Here is a 21538-nt window from a genome sequence, read left to right on the forward strand (position 1 = left end):
AAAAAGCTCAAAGTTAGAGTGTGGATGTTTTCTTTTATTCTTCATAGCAGGCTTTATGCTGTAATCCCCCAAAATTTAATAAAACATTCTTTTGGATACTTATTCACCATCTTCACAGCAATGAGGCTTTGCCAGATTGCTTTGTCCCCGTATGTGAATGCACAAGTTGTGCAAAGAGATCCTGTAACTTCCTCATTCACTTTTGTGGTTTTTAACTGAGAAAGCACCCCCGTTTTGTGCTGCGCTTGTCATTTGCTGCCTGCCTTCATTTTTGGTTGCACACACTCAGAGGCAGCAGTGATGGCAGGCGCCACTGCTTTGCCACTTCAGGAATTCATCGCGTCATTGGACGATACCTGTCTGCCAAAACTTTTGCAAGTTTGCTCTGGAGTATATTTCCAAGGTAGTTTTTTATTATTATTATTATTACTTTTCCTCAGTGAGATGGCATATACAGAAGGACAGCACTTACGAGATTATAGATTACTTCATTGCTGTGCGCTTCTCTGTGTTGTGTCTGTCTTTCATAAATTCAAAGTTACAATCTAGTGTACATTCCTTTTACATTTTGTACATTTTTAACCCTAAATTAGACGTTATTATATATAAAAAGAACAGTGAGCATTTGTTGTATTGCTCATGGCTTGCAACTGGAAACAATTCCCATTAGAGTGTATGCGTTCATGTGCTAGTTAAGAAATCATAATCATTTTTGTTCCTTCAGTTTCTTGTTTTCCATTCCAGGTTCTATATATGAAATTTCTGGGAGTGAAGTGTGCTTTTCCACTGGGGATCTAATAAAGGTCACTAAAATTGAGCTCCTATCAGTTTCCTGTCAAGACGTAGCAAACAATGAAACATTTGAGCTGCCTATCAGCCACACAGGTTGGTCTAGAGAAATTCTTGTAAGAATGGTTAAATCTATTTTGTAGAACTACAATGACTTTTCTTTTCTTCTCAGGCTTGTTCAGGGTCGTGCCAGAGGAGATGCCATACAGTACGGTAGAGGAGATGGTCAGCATGAGGCCGGTAGGCCTCGACTCCTCTCTTCCCTTCACTTTCTCCAGCCACTCCAAGATGACCATTGGCAATTTAGCACTGGGAGCTGGGACAGCTTTGACTGTGCTCTCTGTTGAGAAGCACAAGGATCAAGAGGATCAAGTCCGCTGCCTTATTCGAGGACAACAAGAAGCCTCAGCTGAAGTGTGCATCCCTGTTTCTTTCCGAGGGGAGTTCTATGAGTGTGAGAGTGAGGAGCGCTTTACCCTGCGGGAGATCATGTCCTCGTCGTCCCTGCGTAGCCGAAGGTTTCGCTTTGTCAATGCTACCAAGTGTGATCGGCCTCTTATGCTCAGTCCAGTATACCATGTCCAGGCCGTCATGAACTGTAAGAATAACCTACTTTTTAACTATTTAACTACTATTTAACATAATGTTGATCTGGATTTGTTATTTGTGTGTGAACCCCACCGTGTGTTATGTTAATGCAAAGTTTGTGAACTTCCACTTTAACTTCCACCTTAATTGTGAAATACTTGGTTCATGACATTTTATTGTTCCTTTACATCTGTGCACATTTATGCACTACATAAACAACATTTGTGCATATTAAAATTTTACACTTGAAGCCAATGACATATAGTACATACCATGCTATAAAACAGTTAAAGTTAATGCCACCTTGAAAAACATCAGCATATCATTAAAAGCAATTAATCTATATGATGCACTGTTATGATTGCTTATGATTATATGATTGCTTATATTTGTAACCTCAATAATTTAAATTCAGAACAAAAAAAAGCATAGTTCACCTGTACTGCACTCATACCAAAGTTAAATATACCTAATATGCATGACTGCCTTCCTCTCTTTTGTCTACAGTGAGGAAGAATGTGGTGAAGTTTCCATCCAGCTTAGAAGTGGATGTGGTCGATGTCACCGAGCTGTGTAAAGATGTGCATTTTATTGTACCCCTTTCTCTGAGTGAAGTCCACTCTGAGCCGAATAAATCATTCCCTGGAGTGGTGGAGATCATCGAAGACCCAGAGACGCGCTCCCTGTTCAAGTGCAGCTGGCTACCGGAGCTTCGCAAGAATGAGCACCTGATTTTTCACAAAAAAGGAACCTCGCCCATGATTTTATTATCCACTTTGAAAAGCAGGAAAACACCGCAGTACTTCCTGGTGTCTCAGCAATATGGTGGACGTTTCCGGAGACGGCCAAGAGAGTTTAATTCAGTATACGAGCTGTACGTTGCTTCAATCCACGCACCAGGTCTGAAGGTCAGCGTAACAAGGAACTGTGAGGAAGTGGAAGAGGAGGGACTCCCTGCCCTCAGTGTGGGGGAACAGCTTGAGGTTGTGCGCTGCGATAGGATGGTTTTACCCTGTGAAGGCAAAGCAGGACAGAAGCAGTCGGTAGAGGCTCTTTTGTGTTATCGCCTTCAAGAGTCGGACGATGATGATGATGATGATGATGATGATGATGAGGATCAGGTGAAAAGGGAGGATGAAAAGGAAGAGATTATTATGCCTCTTTACATGGAGGGTCACTTTGTGGAAGTACTCAGTGACAACAGGAAGTACAAACTCAGTGACTTGGGGAAGGAGTTTAGCTTGCCTCTGGATGTTAAAGTGGTGGGCCGTGATACAGAACTCGAGAAGGATCCCCTCTATGGGTTCTCATGTCTCAGAATAGAGGCAGCTATGTTGGAACCCACCATTCAGGCAAGCTTTGTACACAAGCCAGAGTACTGTTTCGAGATCCCAACGCAGTGGCTCTCAATGTCTGTCTATTTTACTACAGACCCCCTCCCATGGCCCAAAGATCAACCCCCCACGTGTCAAGTGGAAAGAGTTACCGAAGTTGCAGACACATTCTTTTATGAGTTTCGCAAACGTGGTAACTCAGATGCGGAGCCGCCACCTCGACCACCAAAGCGAAACATGTCATTTTCGGCACCTCCCAAAAAAACAAAGAAATCAAAGAAGGCAAACAAATCCAAACATCAAGGAGACAAAAGCGTTCCAACCAAACAGTTCAGCGACTTGACTTTGAATAATAAAAAGAGGCCCCCCGCCCCACCACCTCCCGTGAGTGACTCTTTTCATGCTTGTATAACATTTTCGAAAGCTATTATTATAAAGGCTAAAGCTCAGCTTAGGTTGTCTAGATTTTCTTGTCACGTCAGGTTTCTCTTGAAACCCCACTACGGTGAAACTAATATACAGATTCTCATAATGTGACTTTCAGGAAATGAACTAAGCAAAAATAACAAATTGGTGCTTCCACTTTTTTCCTGTGGTAAATACGCCATGCATGTAATAAAACAGAAGTTTCCTCTTTTGTGCAGGCTAATGAAGATGAGCCCCCACCACTTGTGCCCCGAAAGTTCTCAGCGGCTGACCAAACCATAGGCAAGGCTCTGCCAAACACTTATGTACAAATGAAGGAGTCTGCTAAAACAGGTGGGGCTCTGTCTGATATAATGTTTTAAGAGAGCCACCGATTTGTCTCTTGCAAAACTTATAGTGCAGCTGCTGGACTAGTAAAGCATTCTCTATGTTTATATTAAAGCAGTGTTTGCAGGACAACCTCTAAATTTGAGACATTTTCACCATGGGAAAGAGTTTATATACTGTAGGGTTTATATAAAGACCCCAAAAAGTTGAGAATACTGGCAGACTTTGGCTTCCCTCTACATCTCTAAGACAAATGTGAGCGTGACTGTTCACAGAGCCACAGAGAATTCACAAAGTCATCAAGACCACTAAAAGCACATAGAGTAACATTTTTTCTGCCATAACGCACAGAACTAAACTTAAAGTAAATGAATATGAAGAAGGGTTCAAAATCAGCTTCACCTGCACTATATACACAAAAGTACTGGTCAATACATTTTTCATATTTGAATTCAAAGGGTTTTAGTCCCATTTCAGCAGCTGTATAAAATCAAGCATCTTGCCATGCAGTCTGCCTTTGCAAACATCTGATAAAGGATGGTTTGTTCTAAAGAGCTCGTGTCAATAGATAGATAGTCCACCATCCGCTGTAACATATAGCTGAAAAGTGGAAGCGTCTTAGAACCACAACAGCTCAGCCATGAAGTAGCAGACCGTGTAAAGTTACAGAGCGGGGTTGCCAAGTGCCGAGGTGCACAGTGCGTAAAAGTTGCCAAACATCTGTAACGTCAGTAACTGCAGCGTTCCAAACCTCCTTTGGCATTAACATCAGCACAAAAACTGTGTGCGTGGAGCTTCAAGGCATGGGTTTTCATGGCTGAGCAGCTCCTGTAGCTGTAATGTGCAGGTGACCCAGTACTTGTATCCACGTAGTCTACAAATACACAAAACCAAACAGTGAACATGAACTGAATAGTAATGAAAAACATATCAATGTCTTATTGTCTCAGTAATGTGTAATTTATATGTAAAAAACACATACGTAAGTATATTCAATTAAAAGTATGTGCATATGCATATGTAAATATACAAATTACCTAATGTATTAATAATGCATTAGATGCATTAAATGCAAATAATAAGAATTTAGCCGTGTTTATCACACCATGTTTATCGTCCATTAACCATAGACGCAAACTTACACAATAACCACAGACCGTAAACAGCATGTGCAGATTGAGAAAGTCTATGGTTTTGGGAGACTTCATCATTTCTAATATATTCATGCTTTTATTTACTTACTATTACTCTTCGTCACTTAACAAAATCCACAATGACGCCTTAATTCCAAGTGTGTTCCTGTATAAGATTCAACCCATCACCCAATAGTATCTCAGGAGACATTCTTCCTATAGAAGCGAAATGTGTTTAGTCATTTCGATTGGCTGCATCAGGAAGTGAAGTGAAAACCTGTGATAGGTGGTGTATGTGATGGGTGGTGCATAAATGTTTGGTGGTGCATAAATCGCATGTTTTCTGAAAGGAAGACATTCGGCGGCACATTTGATAAATGACAGTTAGGATGAATATAAGAATATTGTGAAATATAGTATTACTAACAATAATCTTTCCACCAGGGAGTGTGCCTGACGATGAAAATGGGGACAGTGACCATGACTATGAAACTGTGGATGACACTTTGGCTGTTATGATGAAGAAAGCACAAGAAAATGTTATGTACTACTAAAGGAAATATCTTCTACGTCTTCTGCAACAGAGAAAAATCCTGCTCGAGCAGTGAGAACTGAACTGTTCCCTATCCTACAAGTGCTGTGCAGGGTTGGTTGACATGACATCATTCAGCTTAGCCCAGAATAAATACAAACTTGGTGGTGTTTTCACATCTGTTTTCTCACATGGTCAGCAAAATTTCTTTTTACCTCATAACTTTATACCCAGAACTATACTTCACTGTTTTCAGTAATCGTGTATTCAAACTTTGAACACATACCACTCTTGTAGTTCAAACACTTTTTATTGTACACAAACTTGTTTAGAAATTGTTGATTTAACCATGTAGTAATTGAGGCTATGTCTTTCAGCTTTGTGTACAGGTCCGTATTTATATTGTGAGGTACTAAGTAGCTAGTTACTGTATATAATGCCTTCTTTTGCATAGTTACAGCAACAAACTATAGGATAATATGCAGTCGAACATAACACCATAAATTACAGCCTTTAAAATTACCAGTGTTAAATCAATAACTTCTCTCAAAAATGCATATTAATAAGCTTCAAACTGGCTTCAATGGATTGTATTCTGTTGCACAAGTATACAACATATGTGTATGTCAAACTCCTACTGCATAGATGCAAACTCTAAAGAGAAATAGCTCACCCCACTCATTGATGGAAGGCATTTGTCTAAACCGCAACATTGTAACGCTGCAGCACCGGTAGCAGAAGCCGTCCCTCTAACCACATCAAACTATTTATCTGTGAACAGAAATGTATTTGCCTTTTTTTTTTTTTTTGCAAATTAACTCCAAGGAGGAGTAGAAACATTTTCACTGAAAATGAAAGTATGTTTTGCATCTTTGTTAACCGATGGACAATCCATTTTGTGCCATTTTTCTTTGAAAGATTATTTCCACTGCATGTAAATGTGTGGTTGATTTCAATTTTCTATTAGACATTATCATAAAGTATGATTTCTATATGAAACTGGACCTATGTGGTTTATTCCAACTTTGTAAAACTTTAAATAAGATCTTATATTATCTATAAGAATGTGTGTGAAACTCTAAGATAAGTGTTAAAGTCAGCTTGTGGTTTTACAGCTAGATGTGTGAAAGCAAATGTGAATTACGCATGTTAGTTTTTCTAAAATGCAAAAAAACAAAATCCCCACCCTGATAGACACAGAATAATATATAGATATATATATACACGTGTGTGTATACTAATGTATCATATATTTACACACACGCCTATACCAGAAAAAGGGGCTTATACAACTTGATAAACTGAACCAACAGAACAAAAATACATTTTGAATAATCAATTTATTTTGGCAAAACTAAATTACATAGACAAAAAAAAAGTTGGATTACTTATGTTCCAAATCTTTAAAAAGAAAGAAAGATAGATGTTTTACAGAAGAAGAAAGATACATAAACAGAAAGAAAGTAGTAACTGCCAACAATAATCTGAGTGACAGAAACTTTTTCGGGCGAAATGGCTGAAGCAACATTAGGAATACAGGATGTGTAAACCTTGAGTTTCACCATTTGTAAACCACGTGTTCTTCAACAAACATAGACCACAGTGCCGACAGACTTGCAGCATTTCGCACAGCTCTGTGGCATTATAGACTCAGGGAGGTTGTTACTTATGTGATAGCTTTCGGTAATAAATGATGTACCAATTATTTCAAATACGTAACCCCACTGATGGTAACAAGATGAATTAGTCTAGTCATCACTGTCAGTTGATTTGTAGTGATCTTCGTCGATGGTGGAAAAGATATGACCTTCGTTGCTAAGGAACTCCACAGCTTGTCTGTTAAAGCAAAAGGAAACAGCATTTTAGAAGTGCTAAAAATCAAATTAAAAAAAATCCGAAGGGTTACCATAATAATTTCATGGTATTATTATTAATAATAATACCATGAAATAAAATATTTGTGAACTGAGTACCAAGTAGACAAATCATTTCCTGTACACTAAAGGAAAATCTCTTTAAAAAAATACAATAAAAGCATAAAATCTAATATAAAATTATATATTAGATTTTTTTCTTTTATTGTATCTTTTTCACTCTGGTACAGTTTCAGAAAACAAAGCAAAACTACCAAATTAGCATGCAGTGGGTGTTTCACTCGGGTCATTCTAAAGTCTTGGACATACACTTCCTGTAGTTTGCATAACGTATGTACTGCTAACACCAAAAGGGTGTAACTGCATTTTTCTATTATTATTATTATTTTTTAAACTGAGGTTGTACTGTCCCTGCTCAAATTTTGCATAGTGGGATGCACCAAAAGAAAGTAACTGAGAGCAAAGTTTTTATAAACTGACCCAAACAAAGTCCTTCAAGACCACATTGTCTTGAAGGACAAAGACAATGTGGTCTTGATCCGTAATAAGATAAGGAGGAAACTTTGTTATCTTGACATTCACCATCCCTTAATAAAGCTACCGTACTTTTATCAAGAAGTCAAACTAAAGCATTCAGCTTGTCCTTTAAAGCTGAATGCTTTAATGCTCTAATGTTTTAGAGCATTAAAGCAGCTTGCTAGAACACATCTAAAGTTAACTCTCCATCACAAATAATGTGTTAACTCTTGACTTGTAAAAAACAACAACAAAAAAGAACACTTTAGCCACTACAGGCCTTCTCTCTTGGTTTCAGTTTGTTTAACAGCGTTGTACCTCCAGTGACTGTGTTGTTCAGACCAAGTCCATTTTGCAGATAAAGGGTTGAGAGTTTAAATTGTGGGAATTCATTTTGTAGTGAAACTTTGTTGCAAAATCTCTTTGCTATTTGGAAAAAATGTATGTTGTAATTTTGTGTGAGCTTCTCTCTCTTTGAAACCATCCTTTTTATGACGGTACAAACCCAACGTAAAAAGTAAAATAATAATTTGAACGTCATTTAAATGGATGCAGCTTAGTTTGCCTCTTGGTCTGTTTCAGTGTATGTAAGAGCTTTTCTACTTTTCCAACAGTCAAAAAGTAACATTTTATATTGTTTTATCACTTTAAAACTTACTTGATCACAGCAATACTCATGCTGCCGAGTCTCTTCTTTAGTTCTTGAATGCTAATACCCTGCGGTTCTGGACAGCTTCTTATCAAACACAGCACCTTGAGAGAGAAAAGTCGACAGGGTAAGCAAGCTGACACACACTGCTAAAAGAAGCTATGTTCCAGTCTACTGACTTCTTTTTCTGAAAATGTTTTTTATAAAACAACAAATCTTTGATGCAGTTCACACAAAGAAGTCGAAGACAGGATGTAAGAGTCAACGATCACTGTTTGGGTTTACATAAATAAACGGGTGTAATAGCTGTTCTTTTCAGCATTCAGATACAGTGCCCCTTCATTTCTCACCACAGCTTATCTATGATAGTTAAGAACTGTGAATTTCTTGTTACCGCTGTCTGATTTATTTAGGCTCACCTGATTCTGGTTTGCACTTAACCCATTGTTGGTCATGTCGTTGGCACCTGCATAGCCTCCTGCATTCCCATCCATGCCTCCCATGGTGGGTCGTGACATGGGCATGGCACTACTGCTCATTCCTCCTCCGGCAGCCGACTGAAAGAGAATGAAATTGCACGTTTTCAACATTATACATAGATTTGATAAAGGATACAGAACAACCTTCAGAGACAGATATGTAAAAGTATGACACTGAAAATGTGATTACGACCGCCTGATACACATTCATCAAAAAAAACAAAAAACAAAAACCATGCATCTCAAACGGAAAGGTACCCCTGGCTATTATTAGCCAATCCATTTATAACAGGCTGTTGGTCAATTTCATAAATAAATATAGAGCACTTAAAACAAGTGAGTGTTAAGCCTATTTGGTGGCAGTAACAGTCTGAGTTTGACCTCACGGGTTCCGGCAGTCTACAGAGTATTAGAGGGATTGATGAGCGTTAAAGCCATGTATACTGAAGCAGACTATGCCCTTTATGGAACATCAGAATCAGAATCAGAATCAGAATACTTTATTGATCCCTGGGGGAAATTATTTTTTGTTACAGTGCTCCATTTTAAACCAACATTAAGACAAGACAGACAATACGCTAACTAAGAATAGTACAATATATACATATATATACATACATACATACATACATAGGATACATAGGATACAAAAAGTAAATTTGCAGCGCTGCAGAAGCAATAGTTATCTAGAAAGCTTAATTTTTATTATGTCATTACTCAGTTTCACTTCTAATGTGTTTCTATATTGACTGCAAATCATTTTTTAAGCCATTTAAAACAAAACAATCATTCTGTACGACCTCTAATGTGTTTAAAATCATCTCTCAAAGCTGTTAGAATTATGGTTTTAATACATAAAACAAAAAGAAAAAAAATAGCCAGGCTGTAGAAGTCAGATAAGGTGTTGACTGGGCTTGGATATTTATACCCATTCACTGAAATCATGTGTGTCTGTGACCATTTATCTGTAGGAGCTCACTCTCACACTTAGCACAAACACAACTAAAAGATGTGACAACGCTGTACTGTTTCTTAGCAATCTGGCAAACAAACTAAGCAATCTTTAACAGAAGTGGTATTCATAGAACCGATCTCAACTTCCCTTTTTCACTTGTTTAGCCACCATTAAAGGCTGTGAAGGTATAAGCACAAGATTTCTCACCATAGTTTGAGGCTTGCTGAGTGCCATGTGTGCTTGGACAACCTCTAACATATGAGAGGTGATTTCATTCATATCCTCCAGGGGCCTGACGCTGAATGCCACAACAGACCTGTGGTTCTAAGAAAGGAAGGCACAAAAAAATAGACACGCCATCATGAATTCAGAGAGGAATTAAAGCGAGCAACATCCACTTCAAGTATTTCAAGTGATGAAACAAATCTATGTTGGTAAAGGTGTAAAAGCCTTCTTAAGTGGAGCTCAAGTGTAATTTAGACACATGTTAGACACATGTCTCACACACACACACAAAGGTGTGGGATAGCTCAGTAGGTAGAGTGGTTGCCCCATGATCGGAAGGTCGGGGGTTCGATTCCCCTTAACAGCTACCCTGAGGTACCCCTGAGCAAGGTACCGTCCCTACACACTGCTCCCCGGGCGCCCAATGGCTGCCCACTGCTTCACTGAGTGAATGGGTTAAATGCAGAGAGCAATTTCCCCACGGGGCTCAATAAAGTACAATAATGTACACACTTTCTTCTTCTTTCTAATAAATGTTTAAATGTGAACAAGATTAAATATGACATTGTCAAAAATGTTTGTGCATTGAGAAATCATACAGCCGCTTGAAAATTTTACACTGTCATGTTGCCTTTCAATGAAATCATGATGCAAGTCATAAGTTCCTACTTGATTCTGGGTACTGTGCAAATGTTGTTAGCATTTACTTTAAATGAACCATTTCCAATTGATTCACAGTCTGTTTGTGTGTGTGTGTGTGTGCGTGTGTGTGCGCGCGCGCGCGCGTGGTTATCCGCACGCAAATATATTCTTCTTTTTTTTAAATTTAATTTTACAATAAACCTCACTGATAAATAACTAACTCAGCAATATCAGCTGCTGGCGAGTCTCATCCAGTTGTTGGAACTCCAGCTGGCTGTTAGGTCTCGTTCTGCTCTTTAGGTCTCACTGGAGCAGCACATGAGCCATTACTCCACCAGCTGCAGTTAACAATGGGGCAGGAATCAGTCTGGCTGCGGGAAGCAGCTGATTGACTTTGAAGAACGCCACAACACCAACCACCAAGTAAGCTAGTAGAGCAGGGCCTCAAGTGCCGGTGTCCTGCAGATTTTAGATATGACCCTGGGTCAACACACCTGAATCAAATGATTAGTTCATTACCAGGCCTCTGGAGAACTTCAAGACATGTTGAGGAGGCAATTTAACCATTTAAATCAGCTGTGTTGGATCAAGGACACATCTAAAACCTGCAGGATGTGTCCTCTCTGGAGGACATATCCTGGGGCCTGGAGTTGGACACCCCTGTAGTAGACGGTGGATGGGGTTTGATAGCAACCACACTTTTAAACTAATAAGCGGTCATAGGTGGCAGATATTAAACTCACCTGAAAAGAGCGCAGATTTCCAGATACTTTGACATATGTTCCTGGGGGAAGGACAGTGCTGTCCACACTTTGGTCCTGTATAAATAAAAAGCACATACTTGATCCTTTTCATCCAATTCCAGTTAATTTTCCTTAGGATTTGTGTTACTACTGCCCTTTCCTCTTGGCCTTCTACTTAAAGAAATGTAATGCTAAACAGATATTATAGTATAGTAGCTTTCTCACTATGTAATGGAGTTTATATACACATAATTACCTCATGTTTCAATACAGACTGAGCTTGCAGCAGAGCTGTGATGGTGGATACTTACCTCTGTGTCTACCCATTGCTTCACATCCATGGGAGCGCCTGTCATGTCATCAACCTTGTACTGGATGTTGGTCATGGATTTATCTGTGCTTCTGATGACCCCCACAATGGTGACCTATGACACAGAACACAATTATTATGAAATCTGGAAATATTAGAATAGTTATTACGTCCATGTTGCAAAATGTTGTAACATAAAATGATTTAAAATTCTGCATTTGGTCTGACTGTTAGATAGATGTTTATTTATTTAAAAGGATTTTTAAAAAAGTACAATCAACATAGATGGATATTCAACATAATTTCTGTAAACAAAAGTAACTTGTATTTAAAAGGGAGTGTAAAGTTGCTGTTGTTCAACTGCAGAAGTAAAAAAAAACCTGTATTACAGAGTACCAAACTAATGCTATTAAGAGATGAAAAAATAACTGGTTAGTGAACTAACTGAATGGTTTGGCTCACCTGGGCAACATCCACATCTCCTACTCTGAATGACTCATCGGCTTGGGAAGCAGACATTAGCTGAGACACTGTGCAGGGGATTATTTGGTTGGCACGTGTTCTCTGCAAAGACCCAAACACAAATGGGTTGACCTGTCAATTTGTGCTTCCATCACTATACAGAAGTCAACATGTGTACAAAGAGGGGATATCTCACTTGGCAAATGAAGGTATAAGATAAGACTTTATTGATCCCACAACGGGGAAATATTTGCGTCACCTCAGCTCAGGTACAGATATCAGAAGGAAATACAAATAAGTACAATCAATGAAAAAAAGTAAGATAATAAAAGTAATAAAAGTATGGTGTTGCTGGTTTTCAGCACAATTTTTACAGATTTATGTCTGTGTCAAGTCTTTAGTGAATTATTCCGACTTTTAAGTGTAGATATAAGTACAGACCCCCTTTTTCTCTCCCCCCTGGGATAAGGCAGGTGATGCAAATCCTCCTGGAGACTGAGTGTAGCCCCCAGCCATACTGGACTCACTGTACCCTCCTGAAAATGTATAAAGAGGTAAACAACTGTGTCACCGAAATCGTTTATTAAACATGATCTTCATTTGACCCACCTTCACTCACATTCAACACACAATAACAAAGACGTCTGTAGTCAAGCTAACGTGGACCGAAACAACACAGCGACACCGAGTCCATATGGCTGCTTTATAAACACAACGGTGTCGAAATACAACTCACCCTGATTCCACATGCTTCCGCTGTTTGTTTAACTTATTAAAGTAAGGCGTAAAATGTTACGTGCAGTAATGTATGTAGCCAAACGTATTTCTCTGGTCCTCTTCCTCGTTTAATCCCGCGCGCAACCTTCAATGTACAGCGCAGGCGCACAGTGGAACTCCCGCGAAATCTATGATGACGCAGATCTTCTACGTCAGGTAATTCAGCCCTAATTTTTGCTTGTCAGGCTATCGTTCCCCTTCCAGCGCCAAGACTGACCAATGCAAAAGCACAAACTCTGGTCCCAAACCACTGTTTAACATGTACTAACATTATTATTATCATTATTATTATTATTATTATTTGCTATATTACTTAATGAAGCTGTCAATGGCCTGGGAGTTACGTCTGCCTGAAAGAGAAACATCAGGGAATGATTTTGAAAGAGTCCTAAGGTTGCTTTCATGAACTTCCCGAAGCACTACGTGCTCACGCGCGGTTTTGCGGCTTTGCAATTGCCATAATAAATCATTTCCAAAGAACATTTGCAAACCCATAGCTGTGTTTATCAAAAACAGACAGATATTGCAAAATTTCCAACGATGATTAAAAACGCCCCTTTACTGTAAAAAGAAATAAGCGAAACAAATAATAACAAAACCAAAACAAAGCAAAACATTTTTTATTTGCATCATCAGCTTGAGAAACAGATTCTCCACAGTTATAACAGCGTCGATTTGGGGAAACACGAGTATCACGCGAGGGCACCATGAATAAAATCCTTTTGTATTTAGTAAAATATTACAGTGTAACAGCGAAAACATTCGCACGTAGATGTGTTTTAATATACTGTGTCTATATACTCCTGCTATGAATGTATGTATATTTATTGGATTCTTAAACAGCGCATGCCCAAATAAGGTAACTGTAAAAGGTGGTCTACTAAATTTAAATTTAGTCCACATAAAAATAGTCTAGGCGTAGTCTACAAGCAGGAATTCGACTCTCAAATAGCTTCACAGATATATGGATATATATATAGAGCTTTTTTCAGCCGAAGCTTTTTATTGTCTTTAGATTTATTTTGATACTTATTTTTATTTATTTAATTGTATGCAGGCTAAAATGTAGTCTTGCATCATTACTGATAGCGAAGTATCCCCTGCACATAGGGATCCAAACACCTTTAAGCCTCAGATGCGTCATGACCAGTCATCTTATCATGATTTCGCCTTTATAGACTTACGGCATACCTTTTAAACCAGGTCTTGATTTTTGTCGGATGTTTCTTCCTCTCAAAGGCTTCGACATGTCGGCAGTAAGGCTGCTTCTGTCTTGCTTTCTTTTTAAAGAGGCTTTTGCGCTCTCGGGTAAGCATCAGATAAATCAAGTGTATATCTTAATCTCGGGATAATTTACTGGATGCCATTACGCATCGTTCTTACACAGGGAACTTTTGGCACATCACGGATCTCCACTGGGACCCAACGTACAAACTGAGCAACAACAATCCTGCACTGGTGTGCGCATCCAGTGGCAAACGACCTGCAGCCAATGCTGGTAAATTTGGAGACTATGTTTGTGACTCGCCATGGCACCTGATCAACTCTTCTGTTTATGCAATGAAGAGTATTCTACCAAACCCGGACTTCATCGTATGGACTGGGTATGTTACTTTTTTTTTAATGAATATTGCAGGACAGTGCTAGTCTTAAGACTATATCTGGGGAAATAAATGCTTGTTTGCCTTTACAGTCATGATATTTTCAGATTAGTATTTGGTATTGACATGTTTGACTGCAATTAATCCTGAAACAATCTGCTGTGTTACTTCTCAGTGATGACACTCCACATGTTGATAATAAAGATCTGGGAGAAGACGCAGTGCTCAACATTATCAACAACCTCACTGACATCATAAATCGAGTGTTTCCAAGTAATTACAAAATCAGGCGGAAACATGCAAGGTCAACACATATGATAGTGTTTTAGCGTTGGCTGCTTCTAATAAATAATGTCTTTTATACATTATTGTCTTGTTTAGACACTAAAGTGTACTCAGCCCTGGGGAACCATGATTACCACCCGAAGAGTCAGCTTCCTGCAGCCCCAAGCTCTATGTATGACCGAATAGCAGAAATGTGGCAAGGCTGGTTGGATCCAAAGTCAAAAGAAACATTTAAAAAAGGTGAAGAAGGCTTTCTCTAATAGTTACAAATATATGTGCAATTACTTTCCAAAGAATGAATACATCAGCTTATGATGCACAGGAAAAATTTAAACACACATTATCTGGGATGTTCCTCTTGCACAGGTGGATACTACACAGAAAAGCTCATGAATCAGACTGGTTTCAGGATGCTGGTCCTTAACACCAATCTCTACTATGATCAGAACAAGCTGACCACGAACATGGATGACCCAGCGGACCAGTTTAGTTGGTCAGATCAGATTCTTACAGAGGCAACCAACAACAAAGAGAAGGCAAAGCATCTCATCTTGTTCATGGATGTTTGGATGTTAGGGACTAGAGCTCAGTAAAAGATGGAGTTTGTAATGAATACAATCCCTGTATAAGCAATTGCCCCTCCAAAAAAGAGATTTGGTCCTGATTGGATTTTAGTTAACTCTGTATTGTTTGGTTTATCAGGTTTACATCATTGGCCACGTTCCTCCAGGTTTCTTCGAGAAGAAAAGAAGTAAACCATGGTTTACACCAAAGTTCAACCGGCGATATTTGGATTTAATTGAGAAGCATCATTCTGTCATTAAAGGCCAGTTCTTTGGCCATCATCACACTGATAGCTTCCGTATGTTCTACAACACAGAGGGTAAGCCACACTGCAGTAATAGTACTCATTTCACCTTGTATTAGTATTACCTGTTTATCACTTAGCCGGAATGCGTCTCCGATATCCAGCATTAACATTAACACACACTAATACTGTTGTTATCAGAGCTGATATCTTGTCCATTTCTACAGGTTCTCCCATTAGTACCATGTTCCTCAGCCCTGGTGTCACACCGTGGGAAACAACACTTCCTGGAGTTAAGGATGGAGCGAACAATCCTGGGATTCGTGTCTTTGAATATGACACAGAAACACTGCTAGTCAAGGCAAGTTTTGGCCTTTACAATTTTCATTAGACATTTATGTTCCTCTAGGGGTGTAGTGGTTAACACATTTGCTTGGCAAGTGAACAGTTGCTAGTTCATTATCAGCCAGATACAAAAATCCCCTTGTATTGTAGCTCCAGAAAGACCATCTGGTGTAAAACGCTGCCAAATCAAACATGTGAAACGCTCCTTGTGGCAACGGGGCAGTCAAAAGTAGCAATCAAGAGCCTAAAAATAGGCTCTTATGCAACTTATATGAATATATATTTGTATTTTAAAAGATTGTAAAACCTTCAGAAATATCTTGTAATGCTTCTATTGTTCGCTTTCTGTGTTTAAACCACATGCTTTCTTTCATGCAGGATGTGGTGACCTATTACCTGAACCTTACTCATGCTAATGTAGCCACAGGACGCTGGGAGAAAGAGTATCGCCTCACAGAGAGTTTCAGAGTACCAGATGCCTCTCCAGCCTCCATGCACGAGGTTCTAAAGCGTGTAGCTGATGACCCCCGCTACCTGCAGAAGTACTATGATTTCAACTCTGTGAACTATGACCTGAGGGATTGTGACAGCGACTGCCGTGTTGACCACGTGTGCGCAGCACGAGAGGTAGACTTTGACAGGTATGAACACTGCCTCGTTAAGGAGGGGGCAGTTTTCATCTATGGTGGCCTCCTGCCACTCATCTCCGTGGCTTTAAGTCTGGTGGTGGCCCATGAGTAATTAATTCAATACTATTTTGAACTATAACTAACTCTGAACTCAGTATGGGTTTATTGTTTCCCTAAACCAACATATAAGCTTTCTCCCTCAGAATCTATAAATATGCAATAATCTTTTGTTTCAAAATTATTAAAATCATGTCCACACGTGTATCACTGACCCATTCAGCAATGCAAACTCCCCCTCTGACTTTCTGACTGGCTGTGTGACGTTCCACCTTAAAAACTGCACACTTTTAGCAGAGGAATCTGAGAATAGCTTTCTGGTGTCAACATTTGTAATGAATTTCATTCTTTAAATTATAATTCAAGAGAGACATCAAGAAGCAGGAAGTATTTGTTTTAAATGTCACTATTTAACATGTAGCGCTATAATAATGCATTTTCATACTTTCAGTTATATTACATCTATAAATGAAATGAGTCATGCTCCAGTGTGTAATTAAACTATGGAAAAATGCAACCTTTGTCTTCAGTAATCTTTGGTGTGCCCCTTGACCTTGATTTATGGGTACTGGCTGAATACTTTGTTTCAAAACTACACAGTATTCTTGTGCCTCTAAAGGTCAGCTACCATAGTTTTATTTGTGTAAACTCTACTGTATCTTGTTGTCAATCCAAAACTCAATCTTATGAATTTCATGCACATTAGCTAAAAAAAATCGATTATATCAGGATTTTATATATAATAAATGTCATAACATTACTTCTATTGTCCATGCAACTTCAAAGCAAAGCAATCAGTTTTGGAAATATTATAAGATAAAGTTGTATTATCTGTGTTCTGTGATAACGCCTGGCATTTCATATCTTGTTATAATGACTTAATAATCTTTTGATAGCTGCCTGTAAACGCTGTAAAGTGTCACTACAGAACATGACGGACGCTGGACTTTGAGCCTCATGTGAATACACTTTTATTGAGAATGTGGATTTGTTTGACATATCAGCAAGAATGTCACAGTTCTCTGGTTTCACCCAAATATGCATGCAGTGTTCTCAAGCATCCGGTGGTTAGTTGACACACTCAGCTAGTTCACATGACCAAAACCTGTTTAGTTGATATGAAAGGCTGCATAGCAGTATCCAGAGCTGCGTGATACTGCTGCAGACCCACCTCAGTGCAGGCGGGAGCTGTCAGCTTTCCCTGCTTGATGAGGGAGCACAGTTCATCCAGCATGGCTCTAAATGCCCTTCCATCTAGGAAAAACAATATCCCAGGGAAATGTTTATCTTTTTTAGATTAATTTCAAACAATCTGAAACTCCATGCCTACTTACCATGAGAGTGATCTCTCTTCCACTGTGTTACCCAAAACCCTCGAACCTTCACATCTTTGAAAATAAGAGCACTCTAGAAAGAGCAGCAACAACAGCAAAAAAATACATCAACATACAATACTTCACATTTGTGAAAGGGAACTTTAAAATTACTGTTCATGATTTTGGGAACCTCTTAGCTGCATCTAAGAGGTTGAAAAGTGTCAGTACCACCCTCACACTTATGATGCATGCACCTCTTCTGTCTAGTGTGAAACTGTGTAAAAACGGCAAATGCAGTTTTCCTCTTACCACAGGAACAGTGACTGGCTGTTTGGACATTCCCCCATACGTCACCATTGACCCTCCGATTCTGAAATAAATGGAAGAAATCTGGCAAATACAAAGAGTTGGGGTTTTCCCTGCTCTCTACAGTGCAACTACATTGTATAATACTAATAGAGATTATTAAGTATGCTCACTGTAGATGACGGAGAAGTTCTGTTGCACTCTTGCCTCCAACTCCATTTAATGCTAGTTTGGGCTTCGGACAAGTCTATAAAATATATTCATAAATTAGATACGTTCGTTCACCAGCAGGGACAAACTACAAGATCATATCTCTACAGACCTTAAAGAGTTCTTTAATCTCATGCTTCCTCAAGGCCTCTTCTTTGATTACATGACTAGCTCCAATAGCCTTCAGCTTATCACTGAGCTCTGTGAACTCTGGCCTGAAAGTGAAGGCACATTGAAGAATTTTATTACAAAGATGGAAAATCCCCATGGGGTTCAAGAAATTTGCCCTAGTCTTCAAAAAAGAAAATCGATATTTTAAAAAAAGCATTAATATGAAAGAATTAAGTTCACCTGTCTCTTATAACATTAATAGTGTTTATTCCCCTTGCAGCAGCAATCTGTATGACAGCCTGTCCAACTCCGCTGTTGGCAGCGTTCTGGATCACAGAATCACCTAAAAGGACATCAGAAATGATTGGACAAATGGTTACATGCTGGCCACAAATACGTAGAATGGAATAATGCACCCTCTAATCTTATTTATTTTTTACTTCTAAAATTGGTTCGTCTGTCTTGCTGTAAAAGCAAAAATAATTTAAGCTGTGGGAATATAGTACCTCTACACCGCTATGAATAATCCAAGATTTGAAATTTGGTGAGAAGGAAATAATCCACTGTGAGTGGATTAGTTACCTGGCTTGAGGTCTTCAAAGTCGGAGAGCATCCTGAAAGCGGTGCAGGGATTCACCCCGAGTGTGGCAGCAGACACCAGGGGAATGTCATTTGGTACAGAGATAACATCTTCCTCAGGTAGCACTGCCTGTGTCCTCCATGTGCCTGATCACAGGAAGGAAACAGTCTACAAAGCACTATAAAATGTTTTTTTATTTTCCAATTCACACACCATGCAAGGTGCTGTCCCAGCACTTAGAGCTCCGTGTTTACCAGAGATAGATTTTAGCATGCAGTGGGGGCCAGAGATTGTGATTAGTTAAAGGCTCAGAGGCGGAGGTCCACCTTCAGCTGGGAGCTAAAGTGGCACTCTGAAGATTTCATTTTGAGAACTGTGGAGTCCTTACCTAAACCAGCATCTTTTGGGATCACCCAGTCTCCTGTCTTGAGGGACTTCACCTGGCTGCCCACCTCTACGACCTGGGCCACACCTTCATTGCCACCAACAGCTGGGAGATCCGGCAGGATAGCATAAGTACCTGAAAAAAACCCCATCAGATTATGACCTGATCATGATGCCACACATTAAACTGCCCTGATGAATGACTGTTACTACCTGCTTACAAGTACCTTGAATCATGTTTATGTCTGATGGGTTGATTGGGGCAGCCAGCACTTTAACCAAGACATCCTTTGCACCTAAGGAAGGAAGCTCTACACCCTCCAACCTGCCAAAAATACATTTTGCACAATCAGTCACTATTCATGTAAGCTTGCATGACATGTTGTCTTATGTTAGGTGGCAGGCTTTATAAATACAGATAGACTAAAAGCCCTACATGCTTGGGAGGAAATGTACGTGCTTGCATCAATATAGAAACAAACACACCATGAAAAAGAAATAAACATTAAGCACGATCGTGGCTCAAGAGTTGGGAGTTCGCCTTGTAATCGGAAGGTTGCCGGTTCGAGCCCCGGCTTGGACAGTCTCGGTTGTTGTGTCCTTGGGCAAGACACTTCACCCGTTGCCTACTGGTGCTGGTCAGAGGGCCCGGTGGCGCCAGTGTCCGGCAGCCTCGCCTCTGTCAGTGCGCCCCAGGGTGGCTGTGGCTACAATGTAGCTTGCCATCACCAGTGTGTGAATGTGTGTGTGAATGGGTGGATGACTGGATATGTAAAGCGCTTTGGGGTCCTTAGGGACTAGTAAAGCGCTATATAAATACAGGCCATTTACACCACACAGAGCCACTTATAGACCATATAAAATAGACAGCTGGATCATAAAGCTTGGAGATAGGAGTGAGCAGGCACTGCACAGGAAGATAGACTTCTTAAAGACTGTGAGACCCAAGGGCCCTACATTTTTCTGCCAAGTCAAAAGTGTTAGAAAGACAGGGAAGACAGATGATTACAAATCCTCAGGAGAAGAAAAGGGGAAATTAGGCTCTAGATATTCTAGAAGTGAAATCAGGAATGCATTGCTATCGAGCCACGTTTAACATCTTTACGTAGAGACATAAATGTTTTCCTCCTGTTTTTGTCACTCCATACCGGTGAGCGGCGGTAACGCAGCGACTCGTTGTTTGCTTCCCGCCACAAATTTCAAAAAAGAAGAAGAGGAGTCGAGGGCTCACAAAGGTGAGACTGAGGTTTACAATAATAGGTTGTATATCTTTTATAAGACAAAACACCTGAGCTTTACACCGGAACTGTGGGAGCATGTCCTGAGCGAGGCTAGTCACATTTTAACCGTAACCGTTTCACTCCCACAGTCACAGAAACATACGCACACTTATTGTTTAGCCAGATATTCTTACTGAACGACTCGGGAAGGGTCTCCGTGGGTTCTGTACACAAGTGCCTTGCATGTTTGTGCGGAGAGTCCGGCTGAATGGCTGAAGTGGGAAACGCTAGCGTCTCTGTGCCTGAAACACTGTGAAACAGCCGCAGCGACGCTTCGTCTGCAAACTTTCTGGCTTCTTAGACAGACTGCGTGGAGTGGCACCCACATTTCTACTCGGGACAAAGCTGTAAAGTATTAAAACAACCCGACTATTTAATAATATTTGTAGTTTAAAGCCAGACTTGAGCTGGCACTCTTCATACTACGGCCATATTGGACTGTAGTCGTCAGGTTGTGTCATTGAAAATGTAAACACAGAGCTGCCCCCTGCTGGATGAGAGATGAACTCCGCGTTTCTACACACCGTCAGAGGGTCCTTTTTTGGATGAAATAAATATGAGGAACTGGTTGGTTTTTTTTTCAGTATTTCGCTTCAGGGAAGGGAAATGTCGAAAACAGATTATTGGAACGGATTACTCAGTTTTCTCTTTTTTATTTTCCTTTACTGAGTCATACTTAAGAACATCACGAGACATGGGTGGGTTACGACAATACTGCGATGTAACATGCTCAAGTTCCACAGAATTTCTTAGCCTACTTAAATATATTTACTGGGCTCTCTATTAGGTACACTTTGCTTGTACTGAGTTTGACTCTCTTTTCCCTTAGGAACATCCACCCATCTTCTGATTGCTGCTTCAGGCA

At 39.7% G+C, this 21538-nt stretch overlaps 4 protein-coding genes across 6 annotated transcripts; 2 read left to right on the forward strand and 2 right to left on the reverse strand.

Moving 5' to 3' along the window:
* Positions 1-273: 273 nt before the first annotated feature.
* themis2 (thymocyte selection associated family member 2) lies at positions 274-6130 on the forward strand. The gene is made up of 6 exons (XM_085471864.1): positions 274-403; positions 745-885; positions 962-1387; positions 1885-3095; positions 3356-3470; positions 5042-6130. The coding sequence occupies exons 1-6, from the start codon at positions 301-303 to the stop codon at positions 5149-5151; spliced, it is 2106 nt and encodes a 701-aa protein (XP_085327990.1). The 5' UTR covers positions 274-300; the 3' UTR covers positions 5152-6130.
* A 320-nt stretch (positions 6131-6450) lies between these two features.
* On the reverse strand, positions 6451-14011 carry rpa2 (replication protein A2). 2 transcript variants are annotated; one of them, XM_085471868.1, is made up of 9 exons: positions 13953-14011; positions 12426-12520; positions 11985-12086; positions 11524-11637; positions 11213-11287; positions 9810-9926; positions 8588-8725; positions 8178-8272; positions 6451-6965 (listed from the first exon to the last, which is right to left on the reverse strand). In XM_085471868.1, exons 1-9 carry the CDS (start codon positions 14008-14010, stop codon positions 6878-6880), a joined length of 882 nt encoding a protein of 293 aa, XP_085327994.1. In that variant the 5' UTR covers position 14011; the 3' UTR covers positions 6451-6877. The 2 variants fall into 2 exon arrangements, with proteins under 2 accessions (XP_085327994.1, XP_085327995.1); XM_085471869.1 differs by lacking the exon at positions 13953-14011 and adding an exon at positions 12721-12873.
* Positions 13982-17467, forward strand: smpdl3b (sphingomyelin phosphodiesterase acid like 3B). The gene is made up of 8 exons (XM_085471865.1): positions 13982-14069; positions 14149-14365; positions 14538-14635; positions 14744-14887; positions 15014-15183; positions 15350-15530; positions 15683-15816; positions 16179-17467. The coding sequence occupies exons 1-8, from the start codon at positions 13982-13984 to the stop codon at positions 16539-16541; spliced, it is 1395 nt and encodes a 464-aa protein (XP_085327991.1). The 3' UTR covers positions 16542-17467.
* mecr (mitochondrial trans-2-enoyl-CoA reductase) lies at positions 17441-21143 on the reverse strand. 2 transcript variants are annotated; one of them, XM_085471866.1, is made up of 10 exons: positions 20808-21143; positions 19621-19718; positions 19398-19529; positions 19012-19155; positions 18670-18772; positions 18431-18533; positions 18282-18355; positions 18112-18172; positions 17821-17893; positions 17441-17740 (listed from the first exon to the last, which is right to left on the reverse strand). In XM_085471866.1, the coding sequence occupies exons 1-10, from the start codon at positions 20999-21001 to the stop codon at positions 17577-17579; spliced, it is 1146 nt and encodes a 381-aa protein (XP_085327992.1). In that variant the 5' UTR covers positions 21002-21143; the 3' UTR covers positions 17441-17576. The 2 variants fall into 2 exon arrangements, with proteins under 2 accessions (XP_085327992.1, XP_085327993.1); XM_085471867.1 differs by lacking the exon at positions 20808-21143 and adding an exon at positions 20542-20760.
* Between the last annotated feature and the right edge of the window lie 395 nt (positions 21144-21538).

The sequence above is a fragment of the Copadichromis virginalis genome, linkage group LG11 (assembly GCF_057382275.1).
Source record: "Copadichromis virginalis isolate Kocher_CV1m ecotype Utaka linkage group LG11, C_Virginalis_male_GT1.1, whole genome shotgun sequence".
NCBI lineage: Eukaryota > Metazoa > Chordata > Actinopteri > Cichliformes > Cichlidae > Copadichromis > Copadichromis virginalis.

Excerpts from the sequence above, each read along its gene's own strand:
- themis2 (XM_085471864.1), top strand. The coding sequence starts at position 301 with ATGGCAGGCGCCACTGCTTTGCCACTTCAGGAATTCATCGCGTCATTG. Across the intron at positions 886-961 it reads GCTGCCTATCAGCCACACAG|GCTTGTTCAGGGTCGTGCCA; the intron begins GTTGGTCTAGAG and ends TTTTCTTCTCAG. Across the intron at positions 3,096-3,355 it reads CCCCCGCCCCACCACCTCCC|GCTAATGAAGATGAGCCCCC; the intron begins GTGAGTGACTCT and ends TCTTTTGTGCAG.
- smpdl3b (XM_085471865.1), top strand. The coding sequence starts at position 13,982 with ATGTTTCTTCCTCTCAAAGGCTTCGACATGTCGGCAGTAAGGCTGCTT. Across the intron at positions 15,184-15,349 it reads CAACCAACAACAAAGAGAAG|GTTTACATCATTGGCCACGT; the intron begins GCAAAGCATCTC and ends TTGGTTTATCAG. Across the intron at positions 15,817-16,178 it reads CAGAAACACTGCTAGTCAAG|GATGTGGTGACCTATTACCT; the intron begins GCAAGTTTTGGC and ends TCTTTCATGCAG.
- rpa2 (XM_085471868.1), bottom strand. The coding sequence starts at position 14,010 with ATGTCGAAGCCTTTGAGAGGAAGAAACATCCGACAAAAATCAAGACCT. Across the intron at positions 12,521-13,952 it reads ATCAAGACCTGGTTTAAAAG|GAGGGTACAGTGAGTCCAGT; the intron begins GTATGCCGTAAG and ends ATACATTTTCAG. Across the intron at positions 6,966-8,177 it reads ATGAGTATTGCTGTGATCAA|ACAAGCTGTGGAGTTCCTTA; the intron begins GTAAGTTTTAAA and ends TTGCTTTAACAG.
- mecr (XM_085471866.1), bottom strand. The coding sequence starts at position 21,001 with ATGTGGGTGCCACTCCACGCAGTCTGTCTAAGAAGCCAGAAAGTTTGC. Across the intron at positions 18,773-19,011 it reads CTTTGAAGACCTCAAGCCAG|GTGATTCTGTGATCCAGAAC; the intron begins GTAACTAATCCA and ends ATGTCCTTTTAG. Across the intron at positions 18,173-18,281 it reads GAACTTCTCCGTCATCTACA|AATCGGAGGGTCAATGGTGA; the intron begins GTGAGCATACTT and ends CATTTATTTCAG.